The sequence below is a fragment of the Hirundo rustica genome, chromosome 3 (assembly GCF_015227805.2).
Source record: "Hirundo rustica isolate bHirRus1 chromosome 3, bHirRus1.pri.v3, whole genome shotgun sequence".
Lineage (NCBI taxonomy): Eukaryota > Metazoa > Chordata > Aves > Passeriformes > Hirundinidae > Hirundo > Hirundo rustica.
The window spans coordinates 33,093,074-33,120,366 of record NC_053452.1 but is presented as its reverse complement, the minus strand read 5'-3'; the positions used below and the strand labels follow the sequence as shown (position 1 = coordinate 33,120,366).

At 38.3% G+C, this 27,293-nt stretch overlaps 1 protein-coding gene across 10 annotated transcripts in view; it reads left to right on the top strand.

The window, feature by feature from the left end:
- PLD5 (phospholipase D family member 5) overlaps window positions 1-27,293 on the top strand; it is a 172,873-nt gene that overhangs the window by 119,118 nt on the left and 26,462 nt on the right. For all 10 annotated transcript variants that reach the window (XM_040059552.2, XM_040059553.2, XM_058419905.1 and 7 more), the window contains one exon: window positions 23,785-23,912. In XM_040059552.2, the coding sequence (XP_039915486.1) occupies window positions 23,785-23,912 (128 nt within the window). The remainder of the gene's footprint in view (window positions 1-23,784; window positions 23,913-27,293) is intronic.

Sequence of the window (27,293 nt, the reverse complement as noted above, 5' to 3'; positions counted from 1 at the left end):
AGACTTGGATGTTACATAAGCTGCACACTACTGGTATTGCGCTATTACCCTATAGTTCTTCAGCTTTCTCTGGTTCACAGATGTCAGAAATCTGAAACTGTTACTGGAGCTGATGTTTGCAGTTTGCAAGCGAATGAAAAGGCAGCCCATTAGATAGGTGTTTAAATTCCCTGTAGCCATTTTAACAGTAGGCAACGTAAACTGAGAGTCTGGGCTAATACCTTGCGGGACAAGACACTTTTCCTCTTTTGACCAATAGCAAAGTAAATTAATAAATCACCATGTGTATGGTACTGATGATTCTGAAGCACTGGAAAATAGACCATTGGTCAGATTTAGCCAGCTGACAAGGTTTTCTCTGCTATGTGTATTTCTTTGGTCTCTACTTTCCTAATTGTTATTTTGAGGCTCAAAAATCCCCATTTGAAGAGGAATTGCGCATTGGCGCTATGTTAATGAACTTGTTTTATGTAAAACTGTATGGAAAAATAGTAAAGAGAATTTAAGAAATGCTGAAAGAAATTAGTCTCTCAGGAGTTCTAGCAATCTCATACACATTTCTCCTCTTAGTTATCTATATCTGATAAAAGCATGATATTAAGGGTAAGATACACTTTTCAAAGATCAAAAAGAATGTATGTGTTTTGATGGTGATCATTTTTGACAAAGATACCTTTATGAAACAAAGGAAACTCTAGAAAATTTAATTAGACAAAGGATTTGCTAGGTGTAGTAGCACCCTAACATAGCATGAATGTTCATGGTAAAGAATAGAGGGCACCCTCTTCCCACAAAAATCAATCTATGTTTGTTTAAATTCCTTGTAATCTCCTCACTGCACAAGTAAAAGTATATTACTAATGGAAGTCCTTATCCCTGAGGGAGATTGCCTTTTAATCAAGATTGGCATATTATTTAAATTTAATAGACTTAAATTTAATTAAAAAATATATAGATCCTATAGATCCTCATCATTTCATGACACTCCCTGTTCCAGGGATTTGATGATTTCTGCTGCATAACCAAAAAGATATATTGATTCTTGGATAACCAGTAAGAATATATCAATTACTTTGTCAGATATATGTGGAGTGTCTTTTTCTGATGTGCTCAAAAAGAAATAGGTATTTCAATATTAATGTCAGTGAAATTATCTTTCAAAAAGTTGTTTCTTTTCCCTGTGATTCTAATATCCCAAATTCCTATGAGTCAGAGAATAGGAGAGGTAGGCCTGTACATTCATATTGATGTACTGGCAACAGATACTTTAAGTATCATTTATTAAAAATACCCAGTACAAAAAATTATCCTCTTTCAAAAAAAAGATGAGGAGAAAGCTTTCACTAGAAAAGGGGGGAAAATGTTTAACACTTCCTTCTATTTATGTGGGAATTAATCCAGCCTGTGAGCTTTAGAAAAATCCCAGAGCACAGGCTTTTACAAATTTACTACCTTCAGTTTCCCTAATGCCTTTTTTAGATTTCTGAGACAGGAAATTATAGTATTTAAATGAAAAGATCAATATATTTCTGCTGTGAGCTACAAAGGATTGGAGAAAGTTGCTAGTGATTCTTGTGAGTTTTATCATCATCTTTGAACCCTGGAATTGTATATATCATTGTGTACTATTGGCCTTTCTTAAACATCAATATTACAACTTCTAGATTTTCTCACTATGATTTTTTTTTTCTCATTACGTGTTTTGATTTGCTAACTTCTGCACTGTATTTTTATTAGAATGTCTTGGTTATGGCAATGTGAATGCCAGCTCTGTTGCAATTCTTTCATTCATTTAGGTTTGTTGTTTGGTTTTTATCTCCATGGAAGCTAAATAAATCTTTCTTTGGTTTTGCATTCCTGAAAAGAAATAAATTAGTTTTAAATTCAGTCATATTTATTTAATTTTGTGTTGAAATGAGTAGACCTTGTATGAGCAGTTTATGGTGTGTCCTGTTTGTGTCAAATAGGAGCTAAGTGTGAAGCTAGCTTAAAAAAAATTCAGATACCATTAATCTTTGCTATGCTCTCCTGGAAAAGCTATCAACTAAAATTATTAATCTTTTTCCTTGTGAGGAGCTGGCCACCTGCATCCTCAGAAATCAGTCAAAAATGATCATTGAAAGGGAGATGTGCACTATCACTTGGACTGATAACCATGAAGACAACTTTTTTTTTTTTTTTTTTTTTTTTTTTTTTTTTTTTTTTTTCTTCTTTCTTTTTTTTTTTTTCCCCTGCAGCTGGTCAGATTTGTCTTTAAAATATGCCATGTACCCTTTTTAACAGATACATTCCTCTCTTGGTGAAGAAAGCAGTAAACAAATCAGTAGCTTAGTCAGGTTGTGAAGCCTCTCAGGATGGAGAACCAGAATGTATTTGTCTGAGCAGACACAAGTCCCTGCTTGTGGTGTTGGTCTGAATTAGGCAGCAGAGGATCCAAGCACTACTCTGGGGTCCATCACCTGAGAAACTTCTCTGACTGATCCTGAGCAGCAAATGTGCTTGGCACCCGAGCCACGGGCAGCAGTATGGACAGACAGCACAAACACAGCCAGTGGGACTCTGGGAATTTCATGTCTTTCTGAGTCTGCCTTCACCTTGCTAGGTGGGCATAGGCTGGGCGCTTCTTTCATAGGTTTGGCTCTTCTTTCCAAGGCAGACTGTATGCACGAACCAGACTGTCTCCAAGATGTTCTACTGAATATGAGAGAGAGTTGTTATTGCATGAAGAGGGTAGAAGAGTCTTGCCTTTCTTTTCAGCAGACTGAGTGATCAGAGCCCCTGGGCTGTGCCCTCATGTGTTGCAGACTGGTTCCTAGGACCAGGGATAATTTGGCTGTTGGACACAGATTTACCTGTTAATATTATGCCCAGGAGCCTTAAGAGAACCTTCAGGTAGAATGCCCTGTCTGCTTTAAATAGCCTCAACAAAGTGGAATCAGTTTAAACACATGGGATTGCTTGAAGACCAGTACTTCGTCATCCATATATTTTCATGCAGTGTTTTGGCTTTTTTGTACAAGAAACCACGGTAGTCTCCTGTACTGCTGCATCTCAATACAGGTGTTGAGACTACTTCTGCCAGATTATTCCAGCACATCTTCCCTTTTTCTATACGGGCATGCACTGAGTCCCCTTGCCTCTTCTCCTCATTTCTGAAGAACTGTAGAAAGCAGTTTTTATAGATCTTTTCCAACACAACAGCGCATCCTACCTAGAGTCCTCTCCACATGTCTTTCCTCTGCAGCAGGATTGATTAGTAGAGAAGACTGAACTCTGACTTCAAATGTGGGCTGATGGGGTAAGATAAAAGCATAACTTATGTGGAACAGGGAGCAGAACTGAACTGATGTGGAGTAAAATAAAATTAGTACTTCACATATGCAATGCTGCTGCAGACATCTGAGCTAACTGTGAACCTGCAGGTTTGTCATTACTCCAGTAACTTTTTTTTTGCCCTGTCTACCCTATCCTGACATACTTGAGGTAGCTGTAAAGCAGGGGAGCTTGATTACAGGAGTACAGTGGCTGCAGTGTGAAACATGGATTGATTTATTGTGCTAACACAAACCACACTGTGTCGACTGTGGTGATAGGATTCTCTGACTGCTGAGATAATGTACATTTGCCAATAAATGCTGGACTGTGGGAGTGTTATTTAGCTGCAAAACTAAGCATGCGAAAATGAGGAAATATTAATCACATAGTATATACTTATGATGGACTTTAATTATACTATCAGATTCTGTATTTTGCCCAGAATATCTGGATGGTACTTATTGTAATCTTACCATATTAATCAGAGGGTTTTCCCTTATATTGAATGAGAATACATCAAACATTTAATGCCTAAGGCAGCTGATGTTCATTCAGGGGATATTATTTCTGCTGGTAATAGCTAGAATCTTTTTTTATCTTCATATTTAATGTATGTCTCTAGGCTTTCTTCATTGCACATCTGCCAGATCCTGCACTGAATGCAGAATGATTAATTTCCTCACAGGCCTTTCCGTGCTGTTTCTCACTGTGGTATCTGAGTGCTCAGCAAATATAGTATTAATGAATTTCTTTTTACAACATCCCTGTTACGTGAGGTTTCTTGCTGTTTTCTATCTCTTGGGCACAAGCAGTGATTAACGGCAATACAGGCATCGGAAGCCAGATCCAAGCATTTGTTTTCTATAGCCACAATTAAAATTTTAAAAAGTATATTAGTAATTAAAAAAATAAAAAAAGCCCCACGTGTAAGTTCTCTCAGCTCACATGGTCAAAATTATCACTAAACAGACTATTAACTATGATGATATGTTTATAGGACATGTGTATATCCTTAGTATGCATATCTGTATATGGCTCTCTTGTGAATGGTAGGTCTGTCTTTACACAAAATTTGGCTCTTCGTGTAAACAAACATGTTCTTCTTTATCCTCTCTGTACTGTGACAGTAGCTTATTAATGCTTGTTTTCATGGTTATTGTTTTAGCCTTTCCTCAGCTGTGGCTCAGTCTACTAGACTGAAACGTTTCTTGTAACCCTCCCCCTCCTTGCACATAATTATGTACCAGTCTTTGTTCATCAGTAACATTTGAATAGCACTGTCTCCAATTAGCAGGTTGTTGTATTCTCACGTATACAGAATCTAAATCCCTTATTAATTGCTTTCTTATTTTAGCTGGTAGTATTCATGTGTTTTAAGATATACCAATGGATTTTCCTTCTTCAATTTGCATTGCTTCCTTCCTTTTCTATTTCTCTTTTTCTCCTGTACTCCTTTCTCATGAAGCATTTTTCCTATATTTGCAAGGAATACTTTGTCTTTTGTCAGTGGTGGCTGAGGCAGATAAGAAAAGAGGAGTCTGTCTGTGTCACCATGTGATTTAAGGAAAAAAAATCCTCTAAGTCGACTAATCATTTTTGTGTATTAGCAAGGAAACCAGAGAATAATAAGAAGTCATTGTCATAGGGCAGGATCCAATCACTAAATCGATCACATGTGCAACTGTTATCCACTGAGCATTTCATGCACATTTGCCCAGGATTACAGTCTTTACTAATAAGGTACAACCAAAACAGAGAAACTAAAAAGTTATATTGTTGCAGGGTGACAAATTAGTAGATAGTAAAGCTCTAGAATTTTTTTGTGCATTGAGTTATGCCCTTTAGATTACAAACACAAACAAATATCATTCAATGACAAATTAAATCAGGTTATATCTGGGCAGCTGCATCATCCCAGCTTCCTCTTTGCTCTCCCCACCATATGTTGTCCCTGCCTTCTTCCTTGCACCAGTGATCATGTGGTGAGACAGTTCAGGGGCTGATTTGGCTACAGACTGTTTTTGTGTTTTTGGCTAACTTAATTGTCATTTGCATTAGATTTCTGCATTTCAGCTTGTGACCTCACAGGTGGGGGAAACACAGAGAAAGGAAACATGTGGCGGGGGTGGACAAGGGAGCAAGGACCACTGGAACCTGATTGCAATAGGTTCAATGTGGCATGGCACCAGAAAGCTCAAATTCATGCAGTATCAAGAAACTTTCAGAAGTTTGAGGGTTTCCTGTCCTTTCCTGTAACACAGTGGACAGCAATATTAAATACGGTTTATATAAATGATGAAATATGTTTAATTCCATGTTCTGCTTCTGTTGGCACACTTAAGGTGCTGCATAGTTTTAGAGCTTGTGGGGCATAAGTTTTTACCATTGGCCACAATCATGTTCTCTTTCCCTGTCTTCTTGTGGGGGAAGGGAAGACATAAATTTTAACATACCATAAAACAACTGAAAGATATTTGTTATGTCATAGAGAAGATGGAGTTTGTGGAATGTCAGAGCAGTTTCTTCTTATGAAATAAGCTGTTGAGTTTGGCACATTTTTGTTTGAACTAGATCCTTCGTATACTTCAAGCCCTAAGAATATGAAATTGACCATTTTGGAGAAACTGACTTTTTTCTGGAAAAGGTAAAGCTATAAGACTAAGAGGGAACATTTCATGATAGGTTTCTTTGGGCCTAAAACTGTTTGTGGTTTGGGCGACTGAAGTTTTTTGACAGCCTTTACCCTAGTGTAAACCATGATGATAGGGATTTATATTAAGCTCAAAATACTCAGTTTCAGTATTATTAAACAAAATGTCCAAAATGTGGGGGCAGTGGTCTGTAAAGAGATTAGACAAGAGCTATCACTGGCAATTTTAAGGATAAAGTAGACAAGCCTCTGTGAGGAATGGCCTCATACCTCTGGTGCATGGGAAAGGTCTAGATTGATTTCAAAGCTGGGTTTAATAGTTGTGCAAGGAACTATTTGGAAGGAGAACATGAACTTCTGTGCTTAAGGACGTTCTTTTCAAGATTAAAAGGATTTTTTTTTTTCAATAAGAACCGTCATTCACTGGAACAACCTTCCTCAGGGACATGGTAGAGTCTCCATCACTGGAGGTTTCCAAGATGTGACTGGCAGGGTGATAGATAATCTCCCCTTTTCTACAAAAAACTGGGTCAGATGATCTTCTGAGGGCTCTTTTAACCTGGGATTTTCTGATTCTAATTAAGACTTTAATTCTTCTTCATGTGAAGATAATGTTGGGAATTGATGTAAGTATTCTGCAAAGACTAAAAAGAAAATACACTCTGTTCATATAATGGGAAGCTGGAATCCTTCGGGGTGCATCTTGAAGAGATTTCTGCCTGTCCAGATGGCCAGTTTTTGCACAATGTACCATAAGAATAATATTATCTGATGCATGTACCATTGGAGTGTAAAGAGTGCTCTTGACAGCTGATGTTCAGTGGATAGTTTTACGTAAGGCATTGAATGGATTTGTTGCTCCATTGCTTTCCTCATGCATTTCCTAGGCTGGATTCTCCAAGAGCATGTGTGAGGGAAGGATGTTAAGATGGGGGAAGTTCCTGCAGCAGTACCAAAAATAAACTATTTTTTTCCCTATGATTTTTCATGGAGAAGTAACCAGGATTTTTTGAGGGGCGAGTCTTCCTGAAGAAAGCAAGTAATTTGTATCTGAGTTTCATAGAGTTAAATAAAGGTACGTGTGAACAGAGGGAAAGAAATCTCTTCCATTCCTTTCAAATCATAAATATTGACATTTTTTCTAAAACTCTTAAGTCACACTTGAAAATATGAGCATGTACAGAAGGCAGCTAATGAAAATTCCACTGGCAACACCTTTGACATCTGATTTTAAAATTCATTTTAATGTTTTGATCTATTACGGATCAGGCTTTGTTCAGTTTTTATGATTAATTTAGAAACTTGGGTACCTCAAAAGAGTAGATCCATGCTTTGATTCAGCTTTTATTAGTTGCTGCTGGAGAATGTTTCCTGATAATTTCTCAAAAGCTTTAAGCCTATGACAAGCAATCTTAAAGCCAGTTCCAAGATGGAGGATCTTATTAAGTTCTTTGCCTCTTAGAATGCATAGTGACTTTGACAGGGTTCTATATAGTGAGAATTACCAAGCTGAAATTCCAAAGCTAGCTGTATTCCATCTTAAAGGAAAGAAACAAGTGCTACTTTTGCATTAGAGATTCAAACATTCATACCTAACATCTAGGCAACACTAAGATGCAGAAACTAGGTTTGTTTTTGGAGAAAAATTTTTCTATTCAGGCATCTTAACTGTCTTACCTCAGTTTATGTTGCGCAGTGTGCACATATCCACAAACATCTTGATCACAAGGGAACGTTCAGCATTGGTTTTATCCCTAAGTCCCATGAGAGTCCCATGAGAACTCATCATATGCAACATTTCTTACTTGTTTCAACTGGGGAGCTGGGTCCTGCAACATAAAGTAAGCCACATCCAACCTTATGAAACATGACTGAAAAGAGCAGGCAGGGAGTATTTTTGTTACATGGGTGTCAACAACCAAATGTCTTCAACACAGAACATCTGCCTGAGTTGCAGATGATGTTGAAAATCTTGCTCTGTCTGAAAGTTTCTAAACTGCCAGTTTTTACCTTACAGATGTCTGTCTTACCAGGCACCTGACAGAAAGCAAATCTCTTAAGCTAGCATTCAAGCATCTTAGACTTCTTAAAACTTAAAATCACAAAGGTTTAGGAAGAGCAGAAGATATTTTGTGGTGGTGCTCCCTTGGTCCTTCCTATTTGAGTTCTAATAGTTTGCAGAAAATCTTTTAATCCGTGTTTGCATTTAAAGATGGCTGTAGTAGTCACACGTTCATTCGGGATGGAAGAAACCTGGCTTCCAGTCCCTACTCTGCTTCTGCTCCTTCTATGCCTTTAGATATATTTTGAAAGAAATGTCTTACCCTTAATCGTAACAGAATAGTTTTAAAGTTCTGGTTGTAAAACAGAATTTTAAAACTTCTTTGGAGAATCCATCCTTCTGTGCAATTCCAAATGAGGAACTGGGGTAAGCAATATACTTTCCATCAGCATTGCCTGCTGCCTACTTTGAATGTCTTTCAGCTCAAAAAATACGATAAACCGGTGATAATCCAGTTTTTATTGTAGGTTCTGCAGGAAACTAGATGCCTAATCTGGGAATGAAACTTCCCCTGAGTACACAAATATCCTCATTTTAGGCACCATAATAGTTCACAGTGTGAACAGCTTATTTTCTCTTGTGAGCCTGAAGCGCACTAACTTTAAAAAGATTTAGGCATATCCTGACTTACAGGATTCCCTAGCAGGAGAGAATTAGCAGTATGAGGCCGTCACATCCACAGCCAATGGAGGGAAAAAAAAAAAACCCCAAAACAACCTTCACAGTAATTTGAATTCTGAAGGCAGCCACGGTCTTGGGTTGTTCTGGCTTGTTCTGCAAAGAGGAAGAGGAAAAAGGTTAAGCCAAAAATTCTGTGTCTTTTAAAGCCAGATATGTAAGTATTCGGAGTCTAAGCTCCACAGCTTCTGTATCTGTAGACTTAGAAATGACTAGCTTTGCTGAGAGATATGGCTGTGTACCCAAAGACACGTACCTCTCACTGGTGAAGTGCACTTTTGCATTATAAAATACCAGTCATGCTTTCTAGCATCTGTAGTCACCATTTCAAAGATGCATAGGTAAATGATGATACATCCATTTAATTAATTTTCTTAATTAATCAAGGACAGATGTACTGTGAGGTGCAGTTGCTAGGGACAGATGTACTATGAGGCATATTTAACATGTTAGGTGTTTAGTAGAAGCAATATCATCATTCTTCTGCTTTGAAATTTGTAATCAAAAAGCTCTTTCATGGTAGGTTGGGCAGTATTTTAGTACATAATTTCAGTTTGCAAATATTGCACTCAAGTCTGGTACTAATGTGCGTGAATTCACGGATTTGACAGCAGTGGGCACTTTTGTATTTAATAAGCTCCAGCACAACTATGAGCATTTGTAATCCAGCCACCTTGTGAACAGCCGAAGTGCTCTTGTCAGGTAGGACCTAGTCAGGTCCAACATAGCAGCTTGTGCCTCAGGGATCATCTTCAAATGTTGCTTGGTGGTTTACATGCTGGAATGGATTCTTCCGTATGGCGCTAGCTGCTTTGAGCTGCTGACACTCTGTAGTACAGAGGAACCAATAACGGATGGCATTAGCAGAAATTAGTTGTGACATTTTTAAAACATATGGATCGTGTGCAAGTTCCTACCTACAGCTACTGAAAGAGCTGGTAAGAGCTGCCAGGGCCATCTGAGCTCAGAAATCATTCTTTAGGTAGCTGTGCTCCCTCTGTGGAAAATTTGGCATCCCATGCTTTCTCTTGTATGCAAAAGCACTAACATTATCTCATCCTGAAAAGACATGAGGGCTAATGGTCCTAAAGGGATCTAAGGAAAACAATTTAATTTCGGTCAATTTTGGTTTGTACAGTCATATGATTTTCACATACTTAATATTCACTGGAAGCCTGACTGTTTTCTTAGAACTGTACCTTGGTCTGTCAAAGCAGTGTTCCTGCTATGACTTGGTATATTTTTGATTGCTACTGTTTTGCAAGCAGGCTCCAGCCTTCTCAGCAGCCTAATTGTTTTGTCTCTCACCTTGTTTTGTATGTCATCTAGATTGAAATGTAACTTCAAACCTGGGCAACTCTGAGAAGACCATCACCTGCAGTGACATGACACAAACACTTGTATTACATTCTTTCAACTCCTTCACTGCTTAGCTCAATCAGTGTAACATTTCTGCTTCAAACCTGATTAAATAGTGTGTGCTTAAAGTCATATAAGAGGCGTTAATAAATGCCCAAACCAAACTGGCACTCTTTGACCAACACCATTTATTTTTCATTTGATGAACACTTTGGAAAGGCTACTCAGCTTGGGTTATCATGTACAGCACAACTGTAGCATAAAGTAAACCCATGTGAGCAAATCTTGCTGGTTTATACAACATTAGTTACCAAGCATGATCTTTGTAACAAGGATTTGCCACTATGATGCTAATACTGCTCTTGCTGGTGATATCCTACAGCAGTTTCCAAATTAACCTTCAGCTTCTGCAGCACTTGGGTGTGTTATGAATTTTTACACAGCCTAGTGGTTGGAAAGCAAATTACATTAAGGTCCTTCTAAAGTTATTCAACTGGAAGCAAAGTTCTCAGAGTGATGTCTCTGCGTTATTCTCCATCTTTTCCATCTCTTTCTGCGTGTCATTACAGAGAAATTGTCTCTAATGTTTACCCTGGGGAACAGAGTGATTTCAACCTCTTTTCCATCCTCTGGACAAAATATTAACGTTCTACAGTATGTAAATATTAGTAATTATGTAGTATAGAAATTGACAGTCAATTCAGTGACTCAAAGCAAAACATATCCCTGCTCTCGAAGCTTTTAATCTCAGTAGTCTTGTTAGAATTGAAGTGATGGACAAAAGTGCCAGCATTATAGGACTGCATAGTAACTATACCAAGCTTTAAAATCACTCCAAAAGAACATTGTGATGATTGCAGTGAGAAACTTTCAAAAATAACAGTTCCTAAGCAAAGGACCGCAGAGCAGCTGTTCTCAGCCATAGAAAAGGGATTGTAACCAAGTCCATGATTTTATATTGGGACTTGAAATGCCTGTGCTGCCTTCTGGTCTTGCTTTCCTAGAGATCCCAGTGTCAACTGCAAGCAGTCCAGTTCCACAGCCCCTGTCCTGTACCCTTCTACCATCCCAAATGGCTCTGGTCCATCTCTGTCTCTTATTGTCCTCAAGCTAATTCTTTCTGTCCTGTGTGGTTTGGAGTAGAAAAAGAAGCCCTACAGACCCGGTTATCTACCAGTTCAAAATGTTACAGGGGAGTAATATACCTATGTTCCTGTCCTTCACAGGCAGTTGTTGATATTTATGCTTGAGAAATTAGACAATATTTGTGGTCTAGTCTCTCTATGGTGCTAAAATGCTCTGTGATTTCAGTGTGCAGTTACTTTATTGACTTTATTTATCACCCAGATAATAAGATATAACCTGTGGAGTTGTGGTTTCCTTTTGTTTTGCTTTCTACATTTTAAGTAGGCTGTTTGGAAGAAAGTCAATGCATGTTAAAAATCTGCTAACTGACAAGCTATTGATTTGTATCCCCCAGGTATTTCCTCAAATTAAAGCATTTTTCCCCCATACACTTTTTTGCTTTTTCTGAGTCCACTGTCTGGATTTTTCTGATTTTGACATCGGAGCATGTGCATTTTTTTCTTTAAAATGCCTCCATTTAAATGAATGAAGTATCTGGGTGACCGAGGCAGAATAATGAAGCCCTCAAAAATGCATCTGGCAGACTAGTTAGAACAGTGGTAAATCAAGTGTGAGACTTCAGTCTGCTACTGCAGAGCTGCAGTGTCTTACATGTCTTACATGCTTACTATGATAAAAGAAGAGGCTGTAGAAGTGTCTTGTTCTTCCAAGAACCTTAGATTCATAGCAATCAAAAGCTCAGCTTCAGTTATTGTTTGGACTAAGAAAGCAAGAAGAAATTCCCAGAATCTTAAATTGCAACAACCATCAGAAATCTATGTTTACTTTGGGAGTGTATATCATGAGTTAATACCTGTAGAAGTCCTAGCATATGTAAATAAAGTAAAATCAGGACCAATCTGAGTGTCCCAAAGCCATGGTTAGCCTTAGAACTCTTAAGGAAATGTGTTTTTTCTTTTCCACAAATTTATTTGTAAAAGGTTGAAGAATATACCATACTGCTCATGTAGTTATGAAATAAAATATGTTCCTCAAGTAACTGGAGCAAGAGGGACTGAATGAATAAATGGATGAATTATGTGATAAATGAAACAATGGAAGAGTAGGCAAGGGCAAGAGTGAAATTATGATCTGAGTATGAAGTGGGAGAGAGCGAAGGAGTGGGAGGATAGATGGTAGTTGGGGGTAAGTAGTGGGGAGAATAAAACAGGAGGGGGGAATGAATCAGATAAAACCAAAGGTCAGAAACTGAAAACTGTGTAATTAATTCAGGAAAAGATCAGAACAGAATGTTGTCAAAAGGTAAAGCATGTTATTGGTGGACTTGTGACAATATGGAGAGAAAAATAATTGCCACTGAGATAGAAATGACCTGGAAAAAATGTAGAACAATCAAAGGCTGACTCGGCAAGATAACAAGTGAGGATCAAAGGAAAAAGGTGGGGAAAATTACTTAAAGACAAGGGAGAAGTAGTGAAAGGAAATGTCTGTGCCACTGGCAGACTCAGGTTACTTCTGGCTGCGCCTCTGCTTTTCTTGTATGGCCACAGCCAGGTCAGCTGGTGCTCTTGGCTTTTGGTAGCCCGCAGATAATACTCTAAGACTGCTCAGAGAATCATCTAATGAAAGTTCAAGGGAAAAAATACATTAGATTATGAAGCTATTGTAAAAATTAAAAGCAGTAGCCAAGCAAGGGGGCAAACTCTGTCCTCACCTCTTCACCTGCCCTGCAGTATCTCACCTTCCAGAACTGAGATCTGTTTCTCCTTCAGAAGGAAACAGACAGAAGCCAAAGCAGAGCTCCAGATGTCTGAGAGGCACATTTTGAGAATGATGCACAAGTGTTGTTACTCCTAGTCAGCATATTTAGAAGTGACTATTGCCAATACTGATGATTTTAGAATATATAAATATCAGAATGAAATCATGTTGCTAAGTTAAAAAGAGAGCGATAAATAGTCACTGCATTTTTCTTGGTAGAGATTTAGCCTTGTTCATTCATAAAGGTTGTGATCCTAATTCCTCCTGCATTAGGATGAAAAAATGTCACTGAATTCTTGGATGTTTCATCCAAGAAATATATAAATAAATGCAGTAGTTCATAATGCTAATCCAAATAAAGTCTTCAAAAGGAAGTGGGGTAAGCAGTGTACAAGTTTACTAATCTCTCTATTATATTTAAAATAGCTTTCTTTTATAGTAAAAGCGTATACAATTATACTCGGGCAAAGAAAGAAAGCCACAATCCAGCTTTAATAATGCTTTTACTGATCGTATTATAGTCTTCCTTTAAGTGGTAATATGCTCTGTTGCCCAAATCAACTAAGTAAGAAAATTACTTTTCCCAGTCTCCGAAGCAATCACTTTCATAGCTTTGTCTAGTAAAGGAGCAGTCTATTCTCCAATAATGAAGGGCAAAAAAAAAGTGGATTTTTTTTTTAATATTCTAGAAAACTTTGTTGTGTATGAGTTCTCTTACAGACTCTACTGAATCATCAGAACAGATTTGTACTAAGAAAATGCTATTTAAAGGAATGCTGAGTTCTGCTAAGGGGAAGGAATTGAGTTGATCATCTATGCTGTCATTATTCAAAATTTTATTCAAAATTTTCTATAACTTGATATGAAATATTTCAAGTAGCTCAAAAATAAATAAAAATTGTTTTTAAAATACTGATATCAGAGTCAAGACAGTAAAAAATTAGGATTTTTTTCAGGTTTGCAACAACACTTTTTAAAAGAGGCAGAAATATTTGCTACTTTTGATAAAATTACTAGAAGGAAGGTGACATGGGTTAGTACAGTTTGATTTTTTAGTTATAGAAGAATGTAGAATAATTCTCCAGGTCAGGACCTGGGAATTGCTTTAGAAAAGACAGGGACCTATCAGAGGGTTAGTTGGAATATTGGCATCTGTTCTGACCACTGAAATTGTTGGCTACGACTTTGGGAAGTACCATATAAAACCCCTTGATTTCCTGTAGGTGGGTCCTTTTTCTTCTTTCCTTTGGCCGGAGATAGACAGGTAACATCGAGCTGGGCCTGCTGCTCCCCCTTTTTGGGGGGAGCTGGCCTGAGGCCTGGCCGGATTCCATCGGCTCCCGGGTGAAGGGGGGAAGGAGAGGTTGCTGCTTTACAACAACTACTTCCTCCAAACTTCCCTGGAGCAGGAAGAGATCCCTGCTGGGCCCCTGATAAGAGCTATGGGCACCATTTAGGCTGAGGCCGCCCTGATTTACACCGAGGGATGGCTGAGAAGGCATTTATGATCCTGCCTGGTTTTTTTGTGATTCCGGACTGCCCAGGTGCTCTGACCTCTGTGAGTTTCTGTGTGAGATCTCTGAGTTTCTGTGAGTTCTTCCTCCCTCACGAGCGCGGCCTTGAACATCTAATACCACGAGCTACAGAGGGAGAGACAAAGACTCCGGGCAGATTTAACCCTTTCTTAGCAACATGAAGGTTCCAGAGCTTAGCCCTTCTCTGAGAGAGTAAGAAAGGACAGAGTGAACATAAAGAACAGCATGAAGTTAGTAGAGCAAGAGTGAAAAGACTGTTAGGACAGAGGGTTGAAGAGTTGGTTGTTCCATTCTTACTTGAGCCATGGAAATGAACTCTATATTTAGATAATTCCTTTAAATCATGGGAAAGATATGCATTTGGGGAGATGATTGTTTAGATTTGTGTGTGGATTTGAGCAAAGGTGTTTGTGATGGACTAAGTAATATTAATCCTATAAGATGCTTCAACAAAGATAGACATGAGAAACCCTCTGCACCAGTGAAGAAGTGAGAAGGTATCTCTGTACCTTGAGATGAAGAATCCTTTGCTTTAGAGTTATTTATCTTTAAAAAGTGACACCCCAGCATGCAGAAGTCTAAGACCCATGACCCATAAGCAGCTTGGGAACCTGCTCCTGGGAGGGGTCACAAAGGCAGGTTTCTCCGGGCGATTGTTTTTGTGACAGTTTAAAACCCACAAGAGAACTGTTCTAAGTTGTCAGTGGGATCCATGACTCTAAGAGAGACTCTTCCCCTAAAGAACTGATGAAAGACTATTGTCAGATAGTGAAACTGACTGAAAATTACAAGTTTTGTCTCTTTATGTTGTTTTGTAGAAAAGTGAACAGTTTGTAAGGGGAGGGAAGAGTCTTTTTGGAGTTTCATTCTGTTTTTAGGTTTTTTCCAACTTTCTTTTTTCTATTCTTTTAGTGTGTGTTAATAAAACTATTTGTTAATTTTTAAGGTTGAGCCTGCTTTGTTTTTCTCTTAGTCTCTCTCCCACAGAAAAAAGAGTGAGTACTAAGACCAGAATTTAGTGAGCGTGAAACCACTACACTAAAAGGTGTTTGGAGCTTTTTAAATTACACTAAATTCTTGTGCATGGACTCAATTTAATTTTTTTTAAAGACAGACTAAAATGGAAGCCCTAAACTTTGGCCCAAACAGTAAGAGATTCTTTAGCAAATTCAATACAAAAATAGCTGACTTCAGAGGCCACATCTGGGTTGGAAAGTGTAGAGTTGAGCCCTTTCCTGTCTTGTTCTGTGTAGTGAGCAGTACTGTTGGTTGCTTGCATTTTCTACTGGGTGGCAGCATGTGCCTCTCAAGGACATGCTGATGCCCTGGATTTCCATCATTGGAAGGAACAGAGATCTGTAGTTATATGAGCTTATTCTTTCTTTGCAGTCTAAAATTCTGTGTATAGGTTAATTAAACACGTCCACACATGATTTATCAACTCTGAGGGTGGAGAAGCATTGGAACAGGTTGTCCAGAGAAGTTGTAATGATGCTCCATCACTGGAACTGTTCAATGCCAGTTTGGATAGAGCTTTGAGCAACGTGATCTTCCATCTGGTGGAAGGTATCCCAGCCCATGGCAGGGTGGTTGGAACTAGATGACCTTTGATCCCTCTTCTAGCCCAAGCCATTGTATGAGTCTGTTCATGGAGAAGCTCAAGTAGAGTGTTCTCATGCTCTGTCTGTTCTGCAGGTGAGGAGAGGAATCTCTATCTCTGTGCTGTCGTATTTGTGATGGACCACTGGCTATTTGCTGGTGAATCAGAGATTAGGTGTAGCTGGGGGGGAAAGTGTTACAAAGAAAATACTGTCCTTTGTCTCTCCAGTTGGATGGGATGGGAAGCACTTTGGTTATATTTCTGGAATTTTTCTGCCGAGTAAATGAAAAGGGCCCAGCAGGCAGCACAAAATGCATTCACATGGGGAAGAGCTGTAACTCCCATGCTGAACTCTAGCTACAACTGGGTACATAGATGAGAAATCAGTTTTTATTACTTGGGCTAGCAACAAAGGCCAGCATTTGAAATCTTCAAAGCCAGTGTAAGGGCATATTTAGAGAAATGTTACTTTGGGAACTAACTAGCTCCCAAGATGTCAATGAAGTTAAATCAGCAATTACAAGAAATTAATTCTGACCTTTTCTTTTGTCTCAAAAATCTACCATCCTGTGTTCAGTGAGCAAATTCTGCACATGAGGCTCCCTGGTGGGTCTTTTCTGGATCTTCTGTGTCACTGTGGAGCCCTGTGTAAGCAAGTGGGGAGTGCCAACCCGAGCAAATGCCAGCATTACTTTACTATACTTTGCACAAGACAAATGATTATGCAAGATAAAAGGTAAACAAATTCTGGAGCTTGCCACAGGAATTACTGAGGCCTGATTTTGAGAGGAACAGAGGCTGAGACTATGTGGGTGTACCTTTAAATGGCAGCACTGGCAGCTCCCGCATCTTGTTGCACCCAGCCACAGCCGCTCATTCCCACACCTGCGCTGCGCCTTCAGCTCTGTTGGAAAAAAAAATGTTTACTCCCATGTGGTGAGCTGGATTAGTGAATTGTTCTACAGTGGAAACAACTTTCTTGCTTTTATTTATGTTTGACCTGGATCTATTTTTTTATGTGTTTAATTCCATATTCTGCATGAACAATTTCAGATTCCCTGAAAAACTACTTTGACACAGCTGAGGAGGCAGTGCAGGGACAGAGAAGGGTTGCAGAGGACGAGTTCTGTTCATGCTACTATTTTGGGGGGTGTTACCCTGGTTTTTCTGAGTTTCTTTATTAGCCTTTTGATCTTCATAAATGGAGTCAGATCTTTTAGTTACTGTAGAATATTAGAGCAGTTCTTCTACCTTTCCCACAGAAGTAATATAAACAAATCCTTTGTTTTTCATTCTCTGTCTTTTGTTTGCATATTTCTAACCTGAAAACAATTGTAACTGACAATTCGTCTGGCCACTGAGGCTGAGGGGTGGAAACCCCAAAAAGCCAATCTTCTGCTAGACCCACAAATGTATAAAAGTAAAAGAATAAACAAAGGAGTCTCTTCTCTCCGCCCTTTCAGCAGGAAGCTGGATCAGAAGAACCTCTGCAGAAATCTCTTGTCTGCGTGTGATTTCTTTGTGTTTCATGGTGACAGGGGGGTAACTGGTGTTTTTTGGGGACTGGGTTTTTTTTCTCTTTTTTAAACATGCCAGTTGCAATTCTGTAATACTTTGGTTTCAGTTAGAGAGCAAGGTTTTGTAATGCTTGTTTGTCACTATTCCTTTTTCTTCCTGCTCTTTCCTATCGACATTCTCAGCTCTTGGCTTCCACAGCTGTGTGGATAGAACAGTTTCTGGGGCTGTACTGCCTCACAGAAAGTATTTCAAGCCACTAACTGTGTTTAAAAAAAAAACAAAAAAAAAAAAAACAAACAAACACAAAAAAAAAAAACCACCAAACCCCAAGAAACCAGTGCTGAGTGTAGAGAATATTTGCTCCCCCGATCATCCAGGACAGAGCCCCACAGCACGTTGCGGTCTCCTGGGGAGGGAGGGGAGTCAGGCAAGAAGCTGGCGCGGGGCCTGGAGAGGGGGCTGGGAAGTCAGATGGCAGCGATGGAGTCCTCTCTTCTCACGTCCTCAACTCCACAGGGAGATCCTTAACTGCAGCCTGTCTGCTTAGGAGAGCTCTCTTGTAGCAGCCTTTCTTCCAAGCTCCAGCCAGACAGGACACGTGAGCTGGCTGGGGAGCGTGCCAGTGGAGATGAACAGCGGCAGCACGCAGGAGGCAGAGTTGTCCCTGAACCACCCACGCCACAACCCCAAGCATGTGAGCCCATCCACTGCAATCCCAGTGGGTACTGCTGGCTCCTGTGTCATTCCAGGGAGAGACAAGAGGAGCTTGTGGAGCTTTGGTCACAGATTCCTCTCCTGGGCACTGATTTCCTCAAAATTATCTTTGTGTCAGTGACCTCAAATGCTGGAAAACAAGACAGTAAGCACTGCAGTAAATTTTTGTGAAAAATATCTTCATCAGAAACAGCCCAGTTTTCCTAAAGGCGGTTTTGAGAAGCTACATGTGTGCACAGCTTATGGCTGATTGTACATTGGGAGTAAGTGTTTCTCATGCAGTTTGAGTCTGAGATGGGCCAAGATGGCATGAATGTAAATATTATTGCGAAAGCTCTCTGAAGATTACTTGGACTTCTAGTAGAATGTAATTTCTTTGATTAATTATTATTTCATTTTTTTGCATGAGTGACAGTTGAATATAGAGCTGCTAAAGAAAAGGCAGCAATGTTTTGATTCTAGGCTGCTCCTTTTTTAAATTACTGTGGCTTTAGACTGATGACTAGCACATAATCCCAGAGTGACAGGATTCAGTCCTAGTAGTTTTTAAAAAGGACAGGGGGATGTGTGTGAGAAAGAGAGAAGCAGAGGGCAATGTAAACAAAACAGCTGATTTAAATTTAAGTTATTACCATCAGAGATTTCCCTAAAAGTCCTTGAGTGTTCTTTCTTTAAAATAGATCTGAATCATTAATCTTTCTGGGCCAGGCAGACTTTTGAATTGCATTTCAAATCCGATATTCCATAAAGAGCACAGAAATAGTAAATAGCCTAGTTTATCTTTTAATCATTCAGAGACTTAGTAAAAATAACTTTGTTTTCAAGTTGAGCATTCTTCTGCTTTTGTACTTGTCCTCTTCTGAGTACTGGCAGGTCACACTAATGGGGCTTCTGGAAGAAGTCCATACTTTTTGCAATCAGTTGAGAAAAAAGCCTGAAAATTCATGGGGAGGTGATCCTCTACCTGGCTCACTTGTGTCTACTCCAAATGAGACAGCTACTCCACCACTTGTGACCACTTGTATTGAAAACTCTGAATTTTTGTTTCAGTAGAATAAAAAGTATGTTTATTCATGTGTGTACTTTGTGCTAAAGGTTAGTATCAAAAGCAAATAAATGAAATGAAAGCATATATTGCAAAATATAGGGAAAGAGACATTTGTTTCTATACAGACTTCCCAGATAACTGTGGCTCTCCTTTTACTCCTAAAGTTCTTCCCCTTATTTTTCTTTCTCTCTAGTTTTAAAAACACTATAGTGAAAGTAAGAAAGTTGTGAAGACAGAAGACCAATTTTAGGCATGGTACAAGCAAATGCAGCTTCTGTTTCTTGGGCGTTATGTTTGCTAACTCCAAAGTGAATTTAGCCTGTAACTGGTACTGCTGAAAACTGTGGCAAGCAGAATTTGCATGTTTGCTTTCAAGGCAGCTGTGATAATAGCAGCCTAAATAATTGCTCTTTTGGGGTCTTCCTTATAAAAATTATTTCCTGCATCCACCAGTGAGGTGATTTGGTATAATGATGTTGCCTCAGTAAAAGGACAATATCGAAAGCTGCTCACAGATGTTGGATCCAAAGCCTCAGGAAAGTGAAGACCTCCAAAGAAGGTGCACCTTCTCCAGACTGTTGCATAAACTTGATGTGGAAGCCAAGTGGCAGCCCTGTGAGTTCTGACCTCCTGTAGTCTCCCACAAAGCAGAATCTCCCAGTTTGTGTAGCTGTCTGGTGACCTTGTTTGAGCAGCAGTAGAATCCAGAGCTGCAACACAGCTGTGCCAGGAATGTGTCTGTCAGAGGTTTTCATGACAGTGTGTATGTGATGACCTTGATCAAAGGTCCTGCTTAGAGTTTAGTGCTTTGCCTCAAATATGTAAAAAACGTCTTAGCTTTAGGTTCATAGTATCATAAAATGGCTTGGGTAGGAAGGGAGCTTAAAGATCACCAGAGTGAACTTAAAGAGTTCCAGCCCCCAGCTTCCAGGAGACCAGGTTGCTTAGAGCCCCATCCAATCTGGCCTTGAACACTTCCAGGGACAGTGCATCCACAGCTTCTCTGGGCAACTTGTTCTAGTGCCTCACCACCCTCACTGTAAAGAGCTTCTTCTTAATATTTAATTTAAACTTACTCTCTTTCAGTTTGAATTAATTCCCCTTCATCCTTCTCTCTTTCCAACATGCCCTTGGAAAAATTCTACCTCCATCCTTCTTGTGGGCTCCCTTCAGGCACTGAAAGGCCACAATTAGGTTGCCATGAAGCATTCTCTCCAGGCTGAATAATCCCAGTTCTCTTCAAGTTCCTATTCTTGAAGTCTAGCTTGCCCTGTAGCTTTCAGACTTTGTTAGTGAAGTATCTGAGAACAGGCAGCTGGACCAAACAGGATGTTGCAAGACTAGAAATTGTAAATGACATTTGCTTGGGCCATCCCTCTTCTTTGGGATTACTTTGGGAATTGGATTTTTTTTTTTTTTTTTTAATGGATGAAAAGTTAGTCTTTCTTGCAATACTACTGATGCTTTCTGTTTTCTTTCTCTGTTATGAGACAAAACTAGAGGCTAAGTTGCAGTCTGGCACTTCCCAGGGGCTATGTTTACATGCAGAGGGTCCAGGCTCTCAATGGCAAGGTCTCCTCTGTGCATCCCAGACTGCATCAGTCATCCAACTTATATAGTGAAAAAAAAATTCCCCAGCTAGAAGAAAAAGTACTCAGATAAATGTCTGTGACTTACAACATGCTTGGATCCCTACAGTGTCTCTTTTTTAGCGTTGTTGGGTTTGTTTGTTTGTTTGTTTTTTCCTGCAGAAAATATGTAATCTGTCCCAGCCTTTAGAATGCACAATTTTAAGGGACAGACAAATCCACTTGAGTTTTAAGTGACAGCCCTGGTTTTCTATAAGTTCTTATCTTGAATTTTAATCTCCAGTGAAACAGAATAGTTAGATTTATTTGGCGTGTTTATTAGCAATCAAGCCTACAAATGTGCCCTTCTGGTTGAACTCAGCAGACACACAGCTTTGTGTAATTGAGACTGCAGCATGACAGAGAGTTCTGTTATGGCTTCACATATTGATCAGTCCAAGTTAATTTCCTCATGGGACCTGAACCACGCAAGGGATGGTGGATAGTGTTGAAGGCTTGATAAGCCTATTTTAACAAAGCATCTCCAGGGTTTCTGGAATAGAGACAATTATCAATACTGATACATGTTTCCTTTCATCAAAAGGTAAGGATTCATTAATAGTCTGCACAACAGCTGCTGTTTGCAACAAATGACTTTTTTTTTAATTAACTTGGAGATAGTGCATCCTCACCTGTTCACTTACCAGTTGGCTGTTTCCAAAAAGAGAAGAAATTGTTCTTCTCGTTTTGATTTTACTGGGATATGTGATAGCAGTATCTTCTGCACTGCTATATTCACTATTTTGGTAATTGAAGCCTAAATTATATTTTAGAGTAATAGTCCCATCCCACTGCTTATGTCCATGTCTGAACAACCCACGCCAACAAATTCTGGTGTTTTACAACTTTTGAATTTTGTGTCAAGTTACTGACGATGTCTGCTATTTTTAATGTTAGTATTACTGGTAAAATAGTCTCCTGTTTTAGCTTTGGCAGTCAACATCTTTTTTCATCATTGAATATTTCAAAAATGTTTTTAAATTGTGTTTATTTTAGGCTCTCAGTTATGAGAAGGAAGCTCATTGTTGCTTCCTATTGTTTTATTTTTACTATACAAAAATCCTAACAGTTCATTTATAACCTGTTTGGTGTAGGTGTGTTGTGGGTGTTAAATGCATACTGCTATTTAATGCTACAAATTAGCTGTATGGAAAGAAACATCATCAAGGCAAACTGCTTTGTTAAATCTGATTTTAAACATTGTTTTTGTATCACTAGCTAGAAGTTTAGTGCCTTATAGAATGGTTATCCTTAGCTAAGAGCAGTTGCTTTTGTTTTGTTTATTCACCAGGAAACAATTTAAACCATTTAACAGCTGCTATAGTGTTTTCTGATTCCTTTTCCATTTCACACTCATTTTCTCAATAATTAGCACAGTTCTCCTCATTAATGCATGAATTGAAAGTAGCAGCACTACTTTCAAAGGAATTGGAAAAATCTTTCCTTCTAAGCATAGATAAGTGTGGGTGAGTGAAAAAGTGCAAAAAAGGTAGGTGGGTCAATTGCACCAAAAGCAATTGACCAATGAACCAAACTATAACACGATCAAAACGTTATTTTGCCTGTTTGGTGCATCATGGTAAGTGGCACCTTAACCTGTTTTTTCTTCTTTTCTTGATGTCTAAACTTTCAGAATAACTATTTTCAAGGGAATTTACTGTTTCTATAATAATAGTGAAATATTCAGCACTGGTAACTGTTGCCTAAAATTACAAGTCAAATGTTTCTTAGGAGATCAAAAATAGGAAATTCGATGAAAAGAAATGTGGTTTAGTTCTCTATGTATCCTGGAATTCTTTTAAAGTTGTGACTCATATTCAACCCTTACTGGAATTCATGGTACTGGAGGCCCCATTAATGTTTAATAGGAGTTGGCTGGTACAATTACTGTCCCCCAGGCTGCTGTTTACTGTCAGTTCTCTTCCCTGGTTAGTCATGACTGAAATGTGAAGATGAGTGGGTTACTGTAAAAGGCCTTCAACAATGATTAATTCAAATTAATCACCTAATTTTGCAAACACTGGAGCACTGAAAGAACAGTAATCGTGTGAGAAATCCTCTAAACTTACCTAATATTAAATATATTCTGGATATAGTTCTGCAAACATACAGATCGGGCCAATTCAGACGTTCCTGGTGATGCGGTGGAGCCAACAAGGAGCTCCTTTGATTTCAGTGGCATATAGACATTAATAAAACAGTGCCTTTCGAAGTGGTAGGTTGAACGTCACAGATGAGCAGGATTAAGAGCAGTTTCAACATACTTTATTTAGGCCTTTGCTTACTTCCTTAATTCTCCACCCATGTTCCTCTTGTTGGGTCTGTTCTGTGCCACAACCACTGCAGCTACCCGCTCAAACCATTGCACAGAGCAGGAGGAGCAGAGCAGAGTCTGCTTTTCAGGCAGTGGTTTTAAATGCATTTGTATTTTAAAGGTCATAATTGCAATATATAGCTGGTTTGTGCTACAGAATAGAAATTTAGAAATTAACTACTTTTAGGAACATACAGTGCTGGAAAAAAGAATCGATTGATTCTAAAGTGGAGAAATTAAGTAAACATTATAATGCATGACAATGTTCCCTATACCTGGGACATGCATTAAGTAATTTTTTCTGCATATGACTGGAATATATGTTAATTAAAGTCTTAAATATTGGGACAGTAACAGTGTTTATCATTGCTTTTAAACCGTAATGATATGTTTCATTATGCCCGTCACTAATTTTTGAAACGGAGGCAGTGAAATGTGAAGTCATTTGTTCTTTAAATAATGTAAATTATCTCATGTTAAGTAATGCCATTTATTGTTTTATCCTTAAATATCTAGGAGCTGAAGTGTTGTATATGAACATGTCAGCATATAATGAGGGTCGGCTTCAGTCATCATTCTGGATTGTTGATAAACAGCACGTATACATTGGAAGTGCCAGCCTAGACTGGAGATCGTTGGGACAGGTAATTTTAATTGAAAAACTAATCCTATACTCTTTGAGTGTATAATGAGGCAAAAAAGTAACATTTTGAGGACATGTGACAGCTCTATTTTCTGATAGTTTACTGGCAAAAGTGCTAGCATCAAAAAGGGTACTGCCACAGTTTTGATGAACTCTTCCGTGTTGGACAAAGTGTACTACTATAAATTTTGCTTCTTTTCATTATAACAGGTATCTTTCATGCTAATGCTTAAATTTTAAATATTTGATTGTTTTTATTGATTTCTGTGATGGTCATTGCATGTTCCAGTTTAGTTACTAAAAAAAAAAAAAAAAAAAGAGCAAGCCCATTGTGGCAAACAAACCACTATGGAAACTCTACAGTAATCACTACAGTAATGTCATGGGCAAGACCTCATCCCTCTGATCTGCCATTTAAAAAAACTAAACCCCAAATCTGGAAAGACTTCCAAATGGATAGTGGATATTCTACTGGAATACCCACTACCTTTGGAGAGGGTCAGATTAATGGGTACAGAACGTCAAATAGCATAATGCTTTTGAAGGCTGCCCGTACTAGAGAAAATTCAATGGTTTTTTTTCCTCATAAACCTGAGAGTTGAAACAACAACTAAGTGCTAAGAAATCTGTGCAGTCAGTGACCATTTTGAGGAATTTGTCAGTAACACAGCCTATTTGTCTTTTTGGGTATGTGTGCCTTTTTTTATTTCTGCAACTGTCTCAGGATCATTAGTGGCTGTCATGTTCATTTTTGCGATATACCACTGACTCTGTGAGGCTGCTCTCAGCCACACTTACAGAGTGAAGCCTGTAGTTTGAGATCTCAGTAACTGAAATGCACAACAGACAGGGAAAAGCAGCAGTCCTAGGTAGCTGTTAGTTGCTATAAGAAAACTTGCTTTCTAAATATGAGCAGAATCTCAGAACAGGAGTAATTTTGAACATAGGTTCTAATGGGTTTGTAAAGAAGGTGTGTCTTGGTTTTGCTAAACTTTTCAAGATTTGTTTTCAGCTAAGAGGCTGGAAGTCTGACTAAAAACAAACTAGCCAATTTAGTAAAGAAAGTGAATAAATGCATTTTTGCTCTTCCTGTGATATTAATTTACTTAAAAGGTATGTTTACAAAGGAATCTGGAACTGTGGTAGAAAAAGCAATGTTGTTAGAGAAAGACTTGGAAAAGAGGATGTTGTGTTTTCAGTCAATGTAAGAACATAGAGTTTGGGCTTTTGGACAGTTCAGAAAATGTTTTTACATTCTCTGTGCCTCATGAGCTAAACTCTTCTGTCATAACAAAATAGCTCTTCATAGGATTTATTTAGATTATGAATAGTTTATCTTTGAAGCCTCTTCTATTTGAGGGTTTGAGTACCAGTGAAAATAATAAATACGGGGAAAATAAGCACATTTACCACACAGATTATTATATTATTTATATATTGCTTATGTATTTATGATCTTCATAACAGATGATAAAATTCCATATAGGTTTGGCCTTCTCATGCTGAAGTAAATCTTGAATCTTGTAACATACCTACATTAAACTTTGGTGCCGGTTACTTGTAGGCCAGTGTTTCAAAAGCTGACATTCCTCAATGTTAATTTTATCACTCTTTTGTGCATGCATTTGGACTTGTTTTAATCTTATTGTCATCTAACAGTATACTTTTATATGTAGTTATAAGATGAAGCTCCGAAGAATATTTATACAGTGCAAAAAGAAATCTCTGTGCATTATGGTAAAAGAGAATCTGCTTTCAGTTAGTTGAGAAATGTATGCTGGGGTTTTAGAAGAGCCAAAGGAAATTAGATGCTTGGTTCCTGTTAATGTTACACATGAGTATTCAATTCCCCTACCCCAGAGTTGCAGGTTAATAAATCAGGGCAAAGAGATCTGATATGCTGTCCTAAAATAATAATGTCTTGAAGTTTCCTTTTCACGTAAGAAGCAAAATAAGCACAGAACTCTGTCATTTCATTCTGAGTCCTTCCCTCAAGCAAAATGCTTTCCACATGCATGGGACCTAATCTGAAAACACATGGTGGGCTGAGCCCTCACTGGGGAAATCTATCTCCCATGGGTTCTCATTACTAGAGTCCCAGTATAGCTGCAAATGAAATGAGGGATCAGCTCCCTCTCCTTCTTCCTCTCCCTTTCCCTCTCCTCTTTTGTCCCTTACATATATATATATAAATATATATATAAAACCAAGTCTGTTTAACATCGTTTGTCTCTTAGAGGGCTAAATCTAAAGCTGAAACAATAATTTAACTTTAAACATCTCCTTGGAAAACATCATCAACAGGACTTGAGTGCTTTGGGTTTGCAATATTTGTGGAGAATTCTTTGTGTTTATAAGCTTGATCCCAGAAATCAATCACATATGAAGCTTATTTCGTTGTGTTGCCATTTTCTTGACTTGCCAGCATCGACAAGAAGCAATATGAGTATGTTCTTAAAAGTAAATTTTCTGCATCAAGGAGAGATTTTCATATGCTGCAGATATTACTTAAGAATAGCCTTTAAAGTTGCACATATCCTGTGCCTCTGCTGGCGAAGTTTTAATGCTTGCCAGAATCTCAGCTTTGAAATTATGAGCAAGGCTAAGAACACATTATTACTTTTCAAGCAAAACTGTGTTTCAGTTAAATTGAAAGTTTGTCAAAACTGTAGTAATTCTGGCTGAAATATCTATGCCAACTATCTGATTCAGTCTGAAGTCAAACCCCTCAGGGAAATGTTAAGTACTGTTTAGATTTCCTGAAAACAGGATTTTACAAGAATTGGATGTTTTTTCATTAATAGTGGAATATTTTGAATTTTTCTTTGTATGGGTCTAGATTTTGTGCATCTTTTTCTATTGTTATCAATATATCCAAATATTGCCCAGTTACATAACCCATTGAAACTTGAGGATTATGAACAACCAGAGTTTTGCCACTTTCTTAGATATAGTAAGCTCTGTAAAATTTTACCAGTGAAATCATCTAGTACTTTCTTGCTGGTAAATTTGTATATACCGATAAACAACTAAAAAATTAATCATTCAAACATGCCTAAAATTGTGTATATATACTGGTTAATTTTTTTCCTGAGGCTTGAACTAATAGCAATCAAGATGCCTGTGGTGCTGTATTCTAGTTTCTAGTTCCTTGACCCAGTAACTTGTCATTACTTAATAAAAAAAATTGGTTATAAAACAATTGTTATAATCCATAAGCTAACAAAATGTATCATATATTTCTTTTGTTCCATTACTCCTGCCAATAGTTTCAGCAAAACTTGAAAATGCATTTATCTCCTTAATTCTGTTAAGGAGCATGAGGTTTGTAATATATATGAACATTTCTGGAGCTTTTTATGCTAGCAACATTTTTGGAAAA